Source organism: Didymosphaeria variabile (genome assembly GCF_027946475.1).
Source record: "Didymosphaeria variabile strain IMI 356815 chromosome Unknown scaffold_6, whole genome shotgun sequence".
Classification (NCBI taxonomy): Eukaryota; Fungi; Ascomycota; class Dothideomycetes; order Pleosporales; family Didymosphaeriaceae; genus Didymosphaeria; species Didymosphaeria variabile.
The window spans coordinates 1,027,331-1,044,029 of NW_026611625.1; the positions used below are offsets into that span (position 1 = coordinate 1,027,331).

Consider the following 16,699-nt stretch of genomic DNA (forward strand, 5'->3'; position numbering starts at 1 on the left):
AGAGAAAAGAACACAATGCAGATGCGCTTAGGAAGAATGAGATCGGAAAAGCATTTTGAGACCAGAAGGTTCCTTCTTCTTGCTCTTCTCCTTGACGGTCTTGCTGCGGGTTGTGGAAGTGGATTTCGCGGTGGTAGCGGTCTTCGCGGTCTTTGCGGTCTTTGTAGTCGCCTCGCTGCGGACGCTCTTTGCTTTGTGGGATTTCGAGCGATGCTCGCCATCTTTTCTGGAGCGTGCACTACGTCGAGACTTGATGTCGTCCTCGTCTAGGACTCCTTCAGCAGCAAGGTGTCGTGTTGCGCCGGGCGTGATGAATTCGCCGTCGACTGAAGTGCCGGCGCTTTCGGCTTCGACGTCTGCGATGCCACGGCGCCAGACCTCGATGCGGCTAAGCTCTGGGGGCTCCAACTCGTCCAGCATCAGCGGCTCTTCGATCGGGCCCATATCCATACCCATAGCCATAGGCTGGGCCTGCTCCTCCTTCTGAGCTTGCAACTTCTTGACGATTTTATAGCCACCAAGCGCAACAATGGTGACACCAACCGCGACGCCTCCAGCGATCATGAATTGGGGGCTCGCGAGCAGAGCTACGACAGCAGGGAAACTCTTGGCGAGTATGGGGAGGACACTAGGTCCCATCTTCTTTAACATGGTGCTGATCTCGCCAAGCGTAAGCGCAACCGCGGCAAGCGCATCCGGGTTCTTTTGTAGGTTTTCAATCATCGAGGTGACGGAATATTGTAGACAGTTGGCCTCGTCGAGGAGCATGGTGATCTTTGACGCTTTTTCGCGCAGCTCCCCCTCCTCGTAGCGCTTGTCTGGCAGGGGCGGTGGGATATCTCCATAGCAAAGGTCCATGTCAACGCCCGAATCAGATTTCCGTCGCGAGGGATCCGAGCGCTTCACGGAGATAACAGCTTCGGTATTCCGCCTGGCGAGCTCCATCTTGTGGCCTTCCTGGGCGGCGCCTGCCAGATCATCCTCGAAGCGGTGGCGGTTGCGGCGCGGTGACGAGTCGTCGTTGGCATAGAAGCTGTCGGTGTAGCCACGGCCCAGCGGGGGCCGCGAAGGTCGGCGCGACTTGGATCGGTGGGTGTCAGCTTTGGAGTGCTTGGAGCGGTGCGAAGATGCGCGCGAGCGGGTATCGTCGTCCAGGCGGACCGACTTGATGCCCTCGCGGAGCTTCTTCTCTTGCAGGGCGGCGTTGCGCTCGGCCTGGATCTCAGCTTTGCGCTCGCGGTAGGCCGACTTGGCCTCCTTGAAGACGTTGATGATGTGCTTGGACTAGGTAGGCGGTCAGTGGATACGCGGGGAGCTAGTCGCGGAGGGAGGGAGCACTTACGCTACTGACGACCTTGCCCGAGCGATTGATGACGGTGATGGTCTCTCCTACGCCCATGATGGGAGTCGCAGAGGCGGCCGCAGTACAGTGCAGCGGGTGCAATGTGCAGTGGAACGTCGGACAGCGGACAGCGCAAGGTAATTACTTGGTCAACAAGTCGGAGGCGGTCAGGAAGTATCAGTGCTCAGACGCCGCTCGTCGGCAGTCCCACCACGCTTTATCCACTTCCCTGAGACACCCGCACCAGGGACTCTATTTAAGACGTCGGAGTCAGTATTTGCACGGCGAGAGGGTCACGAGTGAGGCGGTTGCGAGAAGCAGGGCACACCAGTCATGCCCCGCCATCCATGTGCAAGCCGCGGGAGTCGGGGTTCGCGGGCCTCGATGGGCTCTAGCAGACGGTGAATGGGCAGTCGGCAGGCGCTGCGTCGTGACGCGGAGGCGGCCTGCGCTGGCATTCGTGGAAGCCATGGAACAGGCGGCGGAAGGAGGGCAGAGACAGGCGGGCAGGCGTGGCGCCTTGTAACTCGACATAGCGACGTCGCTAGCAGTAGCGGCTGTTTATGCGGCCAGCGTATCGCGGTGCACGTCTGGCGCGTAGCACCGACGCCATTGGCGGCCCGCACTCGCTGCCATGGGACGCTCTCTATTACTGCGTCGCCTGGGAACGTGTCGCATGCGCGAGTGGACGACTGCTGTGATCGAGTGCATGCTCGCCGCGCAGGAGCAGTGCGCCCGCATGCAGAGATGCTGCCATTGCTGCCCAAGTACCGATACAACCGCCCATCAATGGCTACGTCGTCGTCGGCTTACATGATCTGCCCCGGGTAAGGATCCAGCTACCAGAACAGCTCTCCACCAATGCATGCGCCACCAGATGTGGCGGTGCGCCGTCCGCAGAATCGATTCCGGGCCGCCGTCACCAGCATTGACATGGAGCTGGGTTCGCGGGGCAGATGGAGACATGGACCTTTCCAGTGGCGACTTGCATAGAGATGCCGCCCGGAATCTGTGGAGTGCCATCGACGCGCATTGGGGAACGTCAGCCATTCTGTCCGTGTTTCCTCGCCTCTGTAGCAGCGTGACTGGCTCTGGTCTGTGTTTGCTGGCACGCTTGGGCGTGCATGTGAGCAATTTCATATCGAGTGGCCCTCAACAGGTGCATAGAGGAGCAATCGGAAGGCTTCTCGGGACACCGAGTTGATCACAGCCTGAAGCGGAAGATACATGCGGCGCAATGCATGGGAAACGCAGATCCACGGTGAGCCGCATCATACTGGCTGGGCGAGAAAGAGAAGGGTCCCATAACGTGAACCAAGATACTTACGAGTCCTGCAGTTGATCGAGTGCTCGTGGGTACGCTGAGCCGATGATTTGCACAACACAGCCATACGGAAGCCCGGGCGGGCAGAAGCAGTGCACATGATCCTCGCGACTTCTTCCTCTCCCAAGTCTGCTGTCCGCTTCGTAGCAAGAGCAACCCGCGCAAGGCGAGACCACCCCTCGCGTGAGGCAGGAAGGCCCAGTGCAAGCGCATGCCAGTTTGCCTTCCAAGGTTGCCGTCTGCGAGACAAGCACACAACGAACAGAGACAAATACGTGACATGAGTCTCGGTACATAAATCTTGATATACGAGACGACTTCGGAGCGTTCCAACAGCAGATCGCGCCACCCGAAGAAGCGAGCTCGCCATCGCAGGTACGGCGACGGCCAAGGTTGATCCGGAGCGGTCAGCGTCATGCTCGGGCTTCAGCAGGGATCGGATTCGGAAGCTCTCCACGAGACATCAGCTTCCAGTCCTCAGATATCCTCTGCTTCCTCGCACTCTGCCTTTGATCATGTCGGCGAGCAGGAGAACGCAAGCTGTGACCATTCAGACAACGCCGTGATACGTCACGTCGGTGTCAATGGCAGACGCTCAGCGTCCACATTCCCAGTCCATCTCTTGTCAGCGTGCAGCGGTTCCAGCAGAAACATGTGTCCTTTTGCGAATTCGATAACGTCGCAAGAGATTTTATCGGGGGTTAGAGGTGCACCGACCCAAGGTACGTCCGCTGTCGTCCAACCCCACGCTTCCCTCCGATACCGTCGAGAAGCACCCGACTCTGTCGGGCTCGATAGGAGATGCTTGGACTCACCACGCCCATCGCATACGGCAGTGTTGATACGTGAGGCGGTCTAATTGTCAGAGCCAAGGGTCCAGGAGGATCAATGAAGCCCCACTACGGAAATCGGCCCGCCATACTACCCTAGCGGGGCTTCGAGGGCTTCGGCGCACGACGATGTCATTTCCCACAACACCACGCGACAATGTGCTGGCCCATAGGCAGGCTAACCCTCCCATGGCAGAGTTCCCCCAGTGTGACGGCGCAATGGACACCAACGCCCACCACAAGGCCGCGCCGAATGACGGCCGGACGCCCACCCTCGTCCATCGCATGAAGCACGACAAGTCAATCCTCGCCCTTGCCGTCTCGTCGCAATATATCTTCGCCGGCACACAAGGAGGCGAGATACTAGTACGTCGAGTGTGCATGTAGCATCCAACTAGGGCGATTGGGCTGAATCTTGCAGGTATTTGGCCTTGACACGTACGAGTTGCGCAGGACTATTGAGGCTCACAGAGGAAGTGTGCTTAGCCTGACGTTGTCGCAAGACCAATCCCTGCTGTTCTCCAGCGCGACAGATCCGATTGTCAATGTGAGTAGGAAACTCCCTCGTTTGGCCTTCATGGAAGCTGACATCCCAGGTCTGGTGTACTTCAAACTTCGACCGTCTGTACGCGCTCTGGTCGCCCTACGACGTGGGCGACATTTTCTGCGTAGCCTACTCTTCCTACCACAAAACTCTCTATCTCGGCGCCCAAAACACCAGCATACAGGTATGAAGCCCATGTGCCGAATGTCGATCAAACTGACAAACCAAGTGGTACGACCTGAAGCAGAAAGACCTCCGGCCGCAGCCCAACCCGGCATCGCACCCTTCCGAGCGCAAGAACCGTTTCTTCGATTCCACTGGCCCCGGCGGGGTCTCGACCCCCCGACCACAAGCCGCGGATGTAAGCTTGAGGGATGCTGTGGGAGGGCAATACCTGGAAATTGACAGGCAGGACGTGCACCAGTTCGCACACTATGGATACGTCAACTGCATGCTCCTGGGTAAAGGCATAATTCCCGAGGCTCCTGAGGAGATACTAGTATCAGGCGGTGGAGATGGCCGAATCATTCTGTGGAGGATAGACCAGACCAACGGCGGCGCCATTGCAAGTCTTTACACGCTGGAAGACGGCAGGGAGGAAGGAGAGTCTATACTTTCCCTTGCCCGAGATGGTTCATTTCTCTACAGCGGACGATTTGATGGTGAGGTCAATGTTTGGGATCTGGAAACAAGGCAGCTCGTCAGAAGCCTCAAGGCTGCAACAGGAGACGTCCTCACCCTCGCTCTGGGCGGTGGCCATCTCTTTGCGGGCGGAGTGTCTGGACTTGTGCAGGTAAAGGCTTCCCAGAAACATTGCCACACATCTGGGCTAAGAACCTCAGAAATACAACCAGCACTACGAAATCATCTCGACCTTCAAAGCGCACGAGGGCCTGATATTAGCATCCACGTTCACAAGCTACAACTCCAAACCGACGTTTGTGACCGGTGGCAATGACAACACCATTGTCATCTGGGAAGTTCCAGACTGTGAAGGCCACGTGTCTGACGCCAAAAGGAGCAACAACGGTAAGCTTTCGATCGACCTTTGCGCATGTTCACAGTATCACAGTATCACTAATCAATGTTCAGATCTCATGGTGGAATCGCTTAATCAGTTCATCTCGTTCAAGACCGTATCCTCTCTGCCGAAGTACCGTGCAGACTGTCGGCGCGGCGCGTCGTATCTTCGCTCTGTTTTCCAAAACTTTGGTGCCGCTACTGAGATGCTCAACACGAGCGAACCTTACAACCCAATCGTTTTCGCGAAGTTCAGAGGCAATCCTGCCTCTGCAGCTTCGAGGAAAAAGATCCTTTTCTATGGCCATTACGATGTCATCGCTGCCGAGAACGAGCAGGCAAAATGGAAGCATGACCCTTTCGTACTGACGGGAGAGGGCGGATATCTGTACGGTCGAGGCATTTCCGACAACAAAGGCCCGATCATGGCTGCTATTTATGCAGCTCACGAACTCGCCAATGAGCAGAGTCTAGGATCCGACATCATTTTCTTGATAGAAGGCGAAGAAGAAAGTGGCTCGCGCGGCTTCGCGCAGGCTGTCAAGGCAAAGAAGGAGCTCATTGGTGATGTAGATTGGATTTTGTTGGCAAACAGCTACTGGCTGGACGATCACGTACCCTGCCTCACCTATGGTCTGCGAGGTGTCATCCACGCAACAGTCCAGATCGAAAGCAAACATCCCGATCTGCATAGTGGTGTCGATGGAAGTGCATTGCTTGATGAGCCACTGAAGGACCTTGTCATGCTCCTGTCAAAGCTGACTGGCTCACACGGCAAAGTCCAGATCCCGGGTTTCTACGATCCGATTTTACCTCTTGCAGAAGACGAGGAGCAACTGTATTCCGAGATCACCGCCACGCTTCTCCGCGGCAATCCAGACCTGGGCGATGCCGACGCCTTGGCTCAATCACTGATGCGCAGGTGGCGCGAAGCATCGCTCACCATTCATCGCTTCCAGACTTCAGGTCCGGATAACTCCACCATCATCCCGCGACTAGCCAGGGCGTCGTTGTCTCTCCGACTGGTGCCCAACCAAGAAGCCTCAGAAGTCGCCCGCTCACTCCAAAATTTCCTCCAATCCGAGTTCTCCCTTCTCGACTCTAAAAACTCTCTCAAAGTGACGATCGACCACCAAGCTGAGCCTTGGCTCGGCGACTACCAATCACCTATTTATCAAACCCTAGAGTCTGCTATCATGTCCGTCTGGGGCCCAACCCTCGGCCGCCGGCGTAGCTCGGTGCACTCCCTCAAGCACAACCTTGACTACTTCAACCCCAATTCCAATTCCGCCTCGTCTGACACCCGACCCAGCCCAACGACGTCGAACACGCTGGCGAACGGCTCAGGTGAACCAGATGAAAAGGGCTTCGTAGCACAGAAACCCCTATACATCAGGGAAGGAGGAAGTATTCCTAGCATCAGGTTCTTGGAGAAAGAGTTCGATGCCCCGGCTGCGCATCTACCGTGCGGGCAGGCGAGTGATAGCGCGCATTTGGATAACGAGCGCTTGCGCCTTGTGAATCTGTACAACAGCAAAAAGATCTTCAAGAAGGTGTTTAGTGAGTTGCCTTTGAGATAGACTGACTGCGTTGGGGAGGAAAGATGGGCTTGGCGTTTTGTCTGGGGTGTTAAATCAGGTGTATGAGGGATACCCAGAACGAATGCATTTGATTATTTCTCGTTCTTTTTTCGCTTCTCAAAATTCGCTTCTTTCAACATGCACCCCCGAGTCGATCTCAGGCCGCTCCGCCCTCTACCGCAAACCCTGTTCCTCCATCATCAACGCCTGAGCAACTGCCTTTCTCCTCGCCACCACCTCGGCTCGAAGACGCTCCTGCTGTATCGAGGCCCGTAGCTTCGCCTCTGCCTCTTCCAATTCCAGCTTCCGAAGCATGACTTCGGCGCTTTCACGTGGCGGGTGGGGATGCTGTGGCGATTGTAAGGGTCGTGCGTACTGTTGCGCGGAAATGGGGAAGGGAAGGATGCTGGCGCGTGTTCCGAGGGGGTGGGGAGGTACGTGTGACATGTGGGTTAGTCCATATGGCCAGGGAGCGTACTGCTGGGGTGATATGGGCGTGTAAGGCCCTGCGTGTCGCGCATTTGCGGGAGAGATGGGGAAGGACCGGGAACGAGGTGAAGATTGTGCGTGTGCTTGTTGCTGTGCTGCTGGGTGTTGCATGTAAGCCAGATGCTGTGGGTGAGGTGGGTGAGAGTAGATTAGATCTGGCCTTTGTGGTTGGTGTGCCGTGCGGCTTTGAAATTGTGTGGTATGTGGATGATGGGGAGTAGACTGTGGTGGAGATCTAGGTAGGGGGCTTGGAAGTGGATGTCGACCATGCGGGGATGGTTTGTCTTCAAGAACATAGTTAGAGGCAGCGGAAGTGACCTGGGGAACAGGTGGCGGCGCGCTTTGAGGTTTGCGAGCGGCTTGCACGTCTACGACGAGCTTCTTGTAGGTCTTCTCTCCGACCTTCCTCCGCTCTTCTATGGCTCTTGCATATGCAGCTTCCAGCTCGATGCTGGAGCTCTTTGTGCGGGCTACTTCTCGGGAGAGTGTCTGCGGAGTGAGTGCTTCTATGTTGACAGCTTGCATGGGGACATGCTGAGCATGATCCCTCTCTGCTCCTGTATAGAATATCTCTTTGTCTTGCTCTTCTTTCTGTCGTCGATAAGTGCTTTCTGATTCATTCGTGACAGACTTGATCTTCGTTATGGCTTCGGGACTCTCCGGGAGTGTTCCTCTATCCACAGTACCTACTTCTGGCTCCGCATCAAGAGATTCGTGCTGCAACCATTGGGGCTTAGATGCTCTTGACTGCCTAATTGACGCTAGCGTGGGTAATGTGAACAGAGTGGGAGAACGCCCATGATGCGGAAAATGTGCAAGATTCTTCGTAGTTTTACCGAACGCAGTTTGCGAAGACCCCGATCGAGTAGTCTGATGCAAGCTGGTGTTGTGGAGCAAGCTGGTCGTTACCTTATCAGGTTTTGCAACTTGATCGCTGTTGCACTCGGTACGCCTCCTTTTATAAGATGGCTCTTCTTGCTCATTTATTTCTCTAATGCTTCCACCTCCTGTTTTGTTCTCTGCAGATGACTTGCTCTTACCTGCCATACTCTTCTGGTTTCCAAGTGTCTCTTGATACTCTTCGTGGCCTTCGTCATTCGAGTCAACTTTGCCACCCACTTCCGGCCTTGACATGTACTCAAGTCCCGCCACCGCAGCTTCTACGTCCACGACTTGCACACCTAGTTTCTTCACTTGAGGGTCTCCGTCGATTCTTGCACTGAACGTCGTCTTAAGGTACCATATTGCCCTGTCTTTTTCGCCGACAGTCAGCTCACTTAGACGCAATAGTGATTTAAGGAGCGGTATGGGCCATGCTTCAGGGAAGTAACGGTCGGTGGGTGGGCAAAGCGGTGGTATTAGACCGATAGAGGGTATTGAGGATGGAAGATGCCAGTTAGCGTGTATGGAACTTATTGCGAGGATTTCATTGAAGGCAGTGGACGGTTCCATGTATGGTGGGGAATGTTAGCTAAAGACATTTAAGCTGTGCGCACAGGTAAGTGTACTCGTGGCTCACGCCTGTCTCCTCCTTGATGTTGCTCATTCCAACCGAGCCATTGTTAGAAGAGAAGTTTGCTCCCTGATGCGGACAAAGAGGGTGGCTTGCCTCTGTACGCCTTTTAGCACTAGGGCAGTGTAGATGCTCTTTGTTTGTGCTAAATACTCCTCTGGTGGCTCTTTATCATGATGTTCACCACTATTTTGGGAAGATCACGCGTGGCAGCTTTTGTCGTATACGCATAGCCGATTGGGACTGCCCAAAGTGCTTCTGTTAACTACACATGTGCTTAATGGCTGATCTTCGCTCCGAAAACATCATTCCTCGAATATACAGCATCCATGAACCAATCTCTGAGCAATTTTGGTGGAGTCGCCCTCTTGCCGTCTTCAATGACATCGCGTCACGGGCCCCAAAAGATCGCTAACACCTGGTCGGCCTCCTCCTTTACAATAGATGTCGCAGCGACTGTCGCGAAGGAGCGAGCTCAAGTAGCATTCGTAATATTTGATCGGAAGTGCGCCGTAGACTCAGTTGCGTTCTTTCCTTCGTCTCGTTGCGATCGTCTGGTACAACCGAAGCATACTTCGGGATAATGCATCGCACAAAGATTTGGGGGACTGACACCAATCAATGTATGTCACTAGTATTCCCCTGAGTAAACATGGATGGACAAACAGCAGTCATCTTCACGTCCCTGTTCAGCCCATGGTCTGTTTTCCATGGTAATGATTACTCGTAACGAAACTTCGGAGCAGTCGAAGAAATACGATGTCTCTGGCGCCTTCGAGCTTGGGAGTGAAGTATTCGTACCGTCACTTAGGACTCGACCGGTGAAGATTTGCCATCCTCTTGGACTCGTCGACAATCGGATCCGTCGCCATTCGGCCATTGCTGTTTCCGTTTCAACGACATTCGCGTCCTCTGGCCTATTGCGGACCGCCTCTGACTTTTCCATCTTTGGCGTGTCCAGCCACAGACCGTTCACCCATTCATTATGTTGACTATAGACGGACGACAATGCGAGGCCAACAAATGCCGCGTGTTCGAGACTTGATAAATCTGACGACTTGCTTGTAAGTTCTAACAACCGTTTGACCGCTTCGTTCCACATGTACAGCGGAATACTATGTTTCAGGACGAACGTGTTTGCTGCACCGAAGAGGTCCAGAGCAATCGAGCCAAACGCGCCTTTCCGGCCCGGATTACTTTGACGACTCCAAGAATATTCTTCCAAAGAACGATACAAATCCATGTGATGTCCCAAAGACTCCGTTGGGATCCGGAACACTGATTCTGTAGTCCGGAACGACTCGTCCGTGAACGCCTTGCATTCGAAGATTGTATCCCAGTAAACATCCTGTGGAGTCTTTTCATAGTCGACTTCAATCAAATCAGATATATGAGCTCCATTTTCGATGTCTGTTGCCATGCCCAGGAGGCTGTAGATTCGATCTATATGCCGACTGCTTTGACGTCCTTTTGAGAATGCCATGAGCAATTTCCACAATGATCGCCTGCCATTCATCCGGAGTTCACGAAGCGCAGAATATACCAAGAAGGACTCGATGTCCCTGCCAGCCCCTATTGTAGAAACGCGGTCAAAAGCGTCCAGGTCGATGTACACTCCACCGCTTGCAATCTGCCCTTGCTTAGCAAGGGCAAATTCTTGTATGATCCAGGTTCTGCGCCAGTATGGGAGTTGTAGAAGACCTTTCATAGCCTTTTTCGTCCTTTGTTTCCAGACGATATACATTTGGGTCCCGTATGCAGGGTCTATCCTGCGTGCTGTTCGTGTGATCGCCCTCCTCCATGGCAATATACTCTGCTACGGTCTTCAACGCTATCTCCGTCTCTATTTGATGACCGAGCCAGATCAGTACCTCGGCAGCGCTCTCGTAGATACTCCCCATATGTGGCACCTGTTGGCTTTTCTCTTTCACATCGCGTTGATTCAAACACAACGAATCTATCCAGAAAAAGGTGTCGTACTTGCGTTGAGACCACATGCAATCCAAGAAACGCAGGAGATTCTCGTGGAGTGGGTGCACAAAAGTCTTGCTCCAACTGTCGCCGATACGTACACTGCCAGCTGGGGTCGGATCGCCCCATAGATATGACAACGCAGTATATGGTGGCGCATCGGAAGAGTTGAAATGATAGAGTATACACGTAACACTTCCGACGGCCCGCTGAGGGAGTATCTTGAGTAGACGAATGGTTGATGATGAACTCAGAGAGCGGTAGCTGTAAGGTTGAGCCATCTAGCGTCTCTGTACCACCAAGGGGAGCGCCGGAGTGGAGTTACAGAGGTGATCTTTCTGGTTATTGATCGCATACAAGTTCGAAAAGCCGGCTCATGGCAATTCAGGATCGTTGGAAGTTCAATGGTAGCCTTGCGGGCCATGTCCACATCGGCTGCCGGTAAGAGATAGAGCTTCTCATTGGGCGACCTACCTAAGCGCGCGTTGTGTCCGTCCACCAATGATACTTGGGTAAGAATTCGACGTTGAGATCTCGCATCTTCATTTTGCCCGCAGCGACTCGCCTGGAACTTGGTGGGTCCAACTCAAAGGGGTCTACATGTCTGCGTCTTCTAGATTGAAAAGCTGCCTAGGTGACTACGAGGAACTGGTGTGCGCACGCCCGCCTCCCTACCGGCTACTATTCAACTCCTGCTAGAGTATGGCCATCTTCTTTGCAATCCATGCCCGCAGCGTTTTTGCCCCTCCAGTTGCTTTGTTAGCCCTAGGTATGCAACGTAAGATGCGTAGGTCTCATGAGGAACTACCTGTGGTAGCTCTAGCAAGTCTAGAGAGCCAACAACAAGCGTTGCGCACGTCATTATGCATAGGCCTAGTATATCGGAACCGCTGCACATTGGTATTTAGGCTTATTGCCAACGTGCCAGCCGACCGGTGCCTTGCATGATAGCTCGACGTAAGTCGGTCAGCTTGAACGATCCCCTGCAGTAATGAGCCTCACCCTAGACGAGCAACGAGCCTCACCTGGGCACCTTCAGAATAGGCGAGCAATCAGCCTCAACCTAGACCTAAACGAGCAACGGAGCGCAAAGACATAAAGCATCAGCTTAAACGGGACGCAGCCTCAACGCACCTCAACATGGACTCTCTTTGGAATGGAGCTCCCTCGTGCTATTCTCAGATCATTTCACCCTGGTCTACTGGTGAAGGGCTCCAGGCCTCCAAGATCATCAAGATCATCAACCGCAGACACGCAAACAAGTCCAACTAGGTAAGACATATTGTTCAATGGTTGCCTCACCTTTAGGCCAGTAGTGATTTTCATCTATCTTTGTCCGAAGATGCGTAGGCGGCGTACCTGCGGACGACGTTCTCGAATATAAATACGAGTGACAAGCCCTCTAAATTGGAGCCATCCAACTACTCAACATACACCCGATACTTCTACACTATCAACAACAGTCTTCGGCTTCCCAGTACCCCACTAAGAACGCCAAACCAGAAACACAAAAATCACCAACCATGCACTTCACCAAGTTCGTTAGCACCCTCTTCCTTATTGGCGCCGTGTCGGCCGCTGCTCTCCCCGACACAGAGCAAGACCAATCCGGCCTCGTCACCGACCCCAGCGAAGCTCAGGACGACGGCAATTCCACCGAGATTGTCACCACCCGTTCGGACAAGGCCTTTGCACAGGTCACGACTTGGTCGGGAGACAACTGCCGAGGCTCTTCGGCAAACCATGGCGTCGGCACCGTCAAATTCACTTGCTTCCATACCCCTGGACATTCTTTCAGCAACTTCCTCGCCTGGCCTAGTTGCGTCCTCACGACCTGGAGCGGCACCGATTGCCACGGGAGCTCCAAGCGTTTCACCACTGGCTCTTCAGAAGGGTGCGTTAAGATCCCATTCGGGTCCTACTCTATCAACTGTTAGGCGGAGCACGGGGAGCAACGATAGTGTGTTGGAGGTCAGCAGTCGATATCATTCTTTAGTCGACCTGATCCTCTTCTCTTCGGTTGGAAATTTGCGGTAGGAGGCCTATAGCCGAAGGTCGTATGTCAGTCTTTTCTTCTCGGCGGTTTGCGATTCGCAATCAGAGACTTGCAGCTTAGGCTTGTTAATAGACTGGTAAATTCGATTAGAAAACCCGCGTAGTAGACTTCTGTGTCAAACAATAGAAACAAAGTTACTCGAGAGTATAACGAAACACTGATCTGAGAAAATCTTGATGGATATGACCGCGTGCAACTGAGTCACGAAGGTCGTTTTAGAGAACATAATCGAAGCAGTCAACACAACATCTATAGACGCCCCGTGCAATGTGCGAGAATTGGACGTCTCTCGACTTGAAAAACACCTCTCGACTTGAGCTTCCCATCGAGTATCTGTATTTGCCACGGGCCTTGGCTGACAGCGCGTCTCCTCACTAGATTACAAGGGAACATACCTCATGTTGAAGCATAGAAGCTTGATCATGAGTTTCAAATAGATGTATTCACGCATCAAATCCTCCTTATATGCCGATATCTACAACCAATATGCCACGCATATACACATGGATCAACGAAACGCTCAAACTCACTCTAGCCTATGCATGACCACAGAAATGTACAAAACGCCACATAACGCCTCTTACCCTGTATCTTCCCCCGTGTCCCTCCACTTCTCTCTAATAAGTCTCCGCCAACCCCAACTTCCCGTAATCTACTAAATCGGCGGAGTCGTCCGGACAAGTGAAATCCCTATCATACGTCTTACTCGGTAAGATCCCTGCCTGCATTCCCGCCTGCCAACTCCACTGCGTCGCCTTCTCCGTCTTCCACGTCCAATAGAACCAGCCCCAGCCCGCCTCGAAACTAATCATTTGAGCAACAGCGAACTGATACAGCCACTTCTTGTACGCGTCAGAGTAGTTGCTTGGGTCAGCGTTTGCGCTGGCGCAGCTGCACGCGCTGGATTTGAGCGGGCAGTACGGATCGAGGACGGAGGTGGAGGCATTGCCCGTGTCCAGGGTGCCCTCCCAACGAGTCCCGATGTTGACGTTGTTGATATACTTTGTGCAATCTGTGTCGGCCTGAGACCACTCGCCGCACATGGTGGGTCCGAAGCCGGTCGCGGTGTCCATACTGCGCTGGGACTGTTTTGTCCACGCCTTGCACGCGAAATTGAGTTTGTCGGTGTGGTTGAGCTGAAGTTGGTCGAGGTTGAAAATGACGTACTGGTGGACGTCGAGGAGCATGTCGTCGTTCTTCTGCAGTGGGGAGTCCTTCCAGTTGTCGAGGCCGCGGAAGCCGTCACCGAAGACGAGGATAGCTTTGATGCCGTCTTTGCGGATCTGCGTGACGGCTTTTTGAGACCATGTTATCACGTCGTCGGTATTAAGGTCGACCATGCGAGGTTCGTTAACGAGGCCGTACATGGTGACTATATTTTTGTACCGGTCTTGCGCGAAAAAGACGGAGAGCTTGTGGTGGATGTCGAGCCATCGGTTTGCATTTGTCTCGCCGTCTGTGCCGTTTAGCCAGCCGATAACGCCTTGTCTTCCGGAGTGGTTCCAGCCGTTTTGGCTGCCGGGCGCGCCATGCATGTCTAGATTGATTCGTAGTCCTTGCTGGCGTGCATACTCGATGCCTCGAAGCATATACCGCCACGCAACTTGCCCAACGTATTGGTCGCCGTCGTACGTTTCAACCATCCAGTAGCCAAAAGGTATGCGGACGTGGTCAAAGCCGGCGTTGCGGATGTCCACAAAAGTCTGGCGAGTGATGAAGGAGGAGTAATGTTTCTCGAGGGTTTGTTTAGCCTGTGAAGGACCGCCGAGTTTCTGGATGAACGTCCATTCGTCAATGATGTTGTCGCGTGCAGAGTAGGATTCGAAAAAGGAGGGTGTGATGAAGGGTTCGAGGTTGAGCCAGCCGCCTACATTTATCCCTCTGATGGGGTTCTTTCCATAACCGAAATCATCTTTCAAGTTGGACACTTTGTCGTTCGCTTGGACGTCGTCATCCCAAGTGGAGTTGAGACCAATCATGGGAAGACCACCGACTTTTGCGCTGGTATATGTGACATTAAAATCGGTCGTGTCCCACCATGACCACGGGTCCATCCATCCACCCTTATCTGCGTCTGGTACGCTATCGGGGTCTTTGCCGTCGAGATTGCTATTGGATGGTTTCGAGTCTCCTGATGCTGCGCTATCGGCCGAGCCACCGTCATCTTTGTTGCTGCTCTTCTTCGAAACCACGACAGCTACTGGAATTATGATAGCAAGAAGAAGCAATACGGACGCAATAGCAATTACTACCGAGTGTTAGTTCAAGTACCGCCCAAATAGCAATGCAAGAAACGTACGTATTCTCTTCTTCTTCTTTTTCCGCTGCGCCATTTCTTCTTCCGTATATTCTGACGGCGCCCCGGCACCACCCCTCTTTTCCATCATATACTGATACTCCTCATCTTCGACACCCCCTTCCTCTGCCAATGGGCCACTGACAACCCTTCTCTTCTTCTCGGTCATCCGCTGTGCTTTCTCTTGCCGCCTCCTTTCCTTCTTCTCCGCAATCTCGGACGTCGTGTACTTCTCCTCGTGAGCTCTTCTCCGCTCTTCTCTCTCCGCACTCGTATGACTCCTCCTCTTATCCTTCCTCTCCGTCCCGGCATACGCGCCCATCCTTTGCGCAGCGGTCCTCTGCGCCCCCTCATTATCAGACGCAGCGCTTCGCCGCTTACTCTCCGCCCGTGAGCGCTGTCTGGATTCCCTGCGTTTGCGCGCCGCCGCCTCAATAGCAGCATCACTTTCATTCGCCCTCTCCTTCCTCCTTTCCTCCCTCTGCTCCTTGACTCGATCCTTCTCAAGGGCCTTCTCCTTTGAGCGCACCTCTTTCAAATACTGTTCGTCGTAATCATACCCTCTCCACCCAGCTTTTTTCGCATTCGCCTTATCTAGCTTCTGAATTGCATCGAGACTCAGCGGTGCAGACTGGTGACTGCGCTGCGTGCTGGGTGTGCTGTCGCCACGCCGCTTGCGCGGAGAAGGTGAGTCCCATTCCGAGTCGCTCTGGTGTCGCGATGAGCGGTGTGCTCTGGGGAGGAGGTCCCCTTGGGAATCAGTGGCCCGGTGGCCTCTTCTTCGCCGGCGTTCGGCATCGTGCTCGTGGGAGGAGGAGTTTCGACGTTCGCGGCGACGGCGCTCGCGGTGATCGGGGTCCATGGGAATCTGAACTGATCTACAGAGGTGGGCGAGGGACGAGGAGGAATGGGTGGTTTGGAACGCGGGGTTTGGAATGCAATGTCTAAATTTGCAGAACGAAGAGAAAAGGAAAGGCGCAACGTCTATAGGCCGCGCGAATCAATGCTGAAGAGTGAGAATCTCAAGTCTGGTTCACTGTATGCACAATTTCGTAAGCGTGTTGTTGGAGGCGGGAGAGGCTGGGTTCGATGCCGTTGCTGTGGTGATGCACTGTTGACAATTGCCCTGACGTGGCGCCGCCTCGGCACTGGGCAGCAGGGCTTCCGCCTTGTAAAACTTGAATTTTTGCAACTACGAAGGAGTTAAAGTTATTGAATAATGTTGGCGAGTCTACGAGCTGGACTTGGTCTGCTGGTAAAATTGTTGGACAGGAGCTAGAATACTACGTGCGCGTCATCCATATGGCAAGCAATTGCTCCGTGATCCATCTTGGGCTGTTGTATTTGCTAACGTCTGAAGACATGCGCTACGGTAACATTTCATGTGCAGTCTTCGAGTTGTATGAACGGAAGTCTGTCCGTCATGCAAATCTCATTTCCAAAGCTACACTGATATCTCAAAAACTTAGGTGTCAGTCCACGGGTTGTTGCACGTGATCTTTCAAACCGCTTGACTCCAGCCATTGGACTCTACCCTTGGAACGTGCTGATGTTTCACAGATGTGCATCCAAAGCGCATGCAAAACCTTTGGGAAGTCGCACGTGGCAGTGTCTCAACCCTTGCACGAAGAAAGTCCCTGCATAGAGGGAAAAGCAATTCTGCAGATCTCATTGTGAATCATTTATGACATCATACCGCCGACAGTGTGAATTACTGGGCATGCTGAACGGACT

General features: G+C 53.6%; 5 protein-coding genes across 5 annotated transcripts; 2 read left to right on the plus strand and 3 right to left on the minus strand.

Moving 5' to 3' along the window:
• Positions 1-27: 27 nt before the first annotated feature.
• Positions 28-1,399, minus strand: N0V89_008273 (uncharacterized protein; the record flags this gene model as incomplete). The annotated part of the gene is made up of 2 exons (XM_056217030.1): positions 28-1,284; positions 1,343-1,399. 2 exons carry the CDS (start codon positions 1,397-1,399, stop codon positions 28-30), a joined length of 1,314 nt encoding a protein of 437 aa, XP_056068586.1.
• A 2,286-nt stretch (positions 1,400-3,685) lies between these two features.
• Positions 3,686-6,640, plus strand: N0V89_008274 (uncharacterized protein; the record flags this gene model as incomplete). Its single annotated transcript, XM_056217031.1, has 6 exons — positions 3,686-3,862; positions 3,918-4,043; positions 4,093-4,224; positions 4,270-4,833; positions 4,883-5,069; positions 5,133-6,640. The coding sequence occupies 6 exons, from the start codon at positions 3,686-3,688 to the stop codon at positions 6,638-6,640; spliced, it is 2,694 nt and encodes an 897-aa protein (XP_056068587.1).
• A 174-nt stretch (positions 6,641-6,814) lies between these two features.
• Positions 6,815-8,581, minus strand: N0V89_008275 (uncharacterized protein; the record flags this gene model as incomplete). The annotated part of the gene is made up of 3 exons (XM_056217032.1): positions 6,815-6,988; positions 7,448-7,876; positions 8,039-8,581. The coding sequence occupies 3 exons, from the start codon at positions 8,579-8,581 to the stop codon at positions 6,815-6,817; spliced, it is 1,146 nt and encodes a 381-aa protein (XP_056068588.1).
• A 3,555-nt stretch (positions 8,582-12,136) lies between these two features.
• On the plus strand, positions 12,137-12,550 carry N0V89_008276 (uncharacterized protein; the record flags this gene model as incomplete). The annotated part of the gene is made up of 1 exon (XM_056217033.1): positions 12,137-12,550. One exon carries the CDS (start codon positions 12,137-12,139, stop codon positions 12,548-12,550), a length of 414 nt encoding a protein of 137 aa, XP_056068589.1.
• Positions 12,551-13,286: 736 nt separating this feature from the next.
• On the minus strand, positions 13,287-15,827 carry N0V89_008277 (uncharacterized protein; the record flags this gene model as incomplete). The annotated part of the gene is made up of 2 exons (XM_056217034.1): positions 13,287-14,917; positions 14,969-15,827. The coding sequence occupies 2 exons, from the start codon at positions 15,825-15,827 to the stop codon at positions 13,287-13,289; spliced, it is 2,490 nt and encodes an 829-aa protein (XP_056068590.1).
• Between the last annotated feature and the right edge of the window lie 872 nt (positions 15,828-16,699).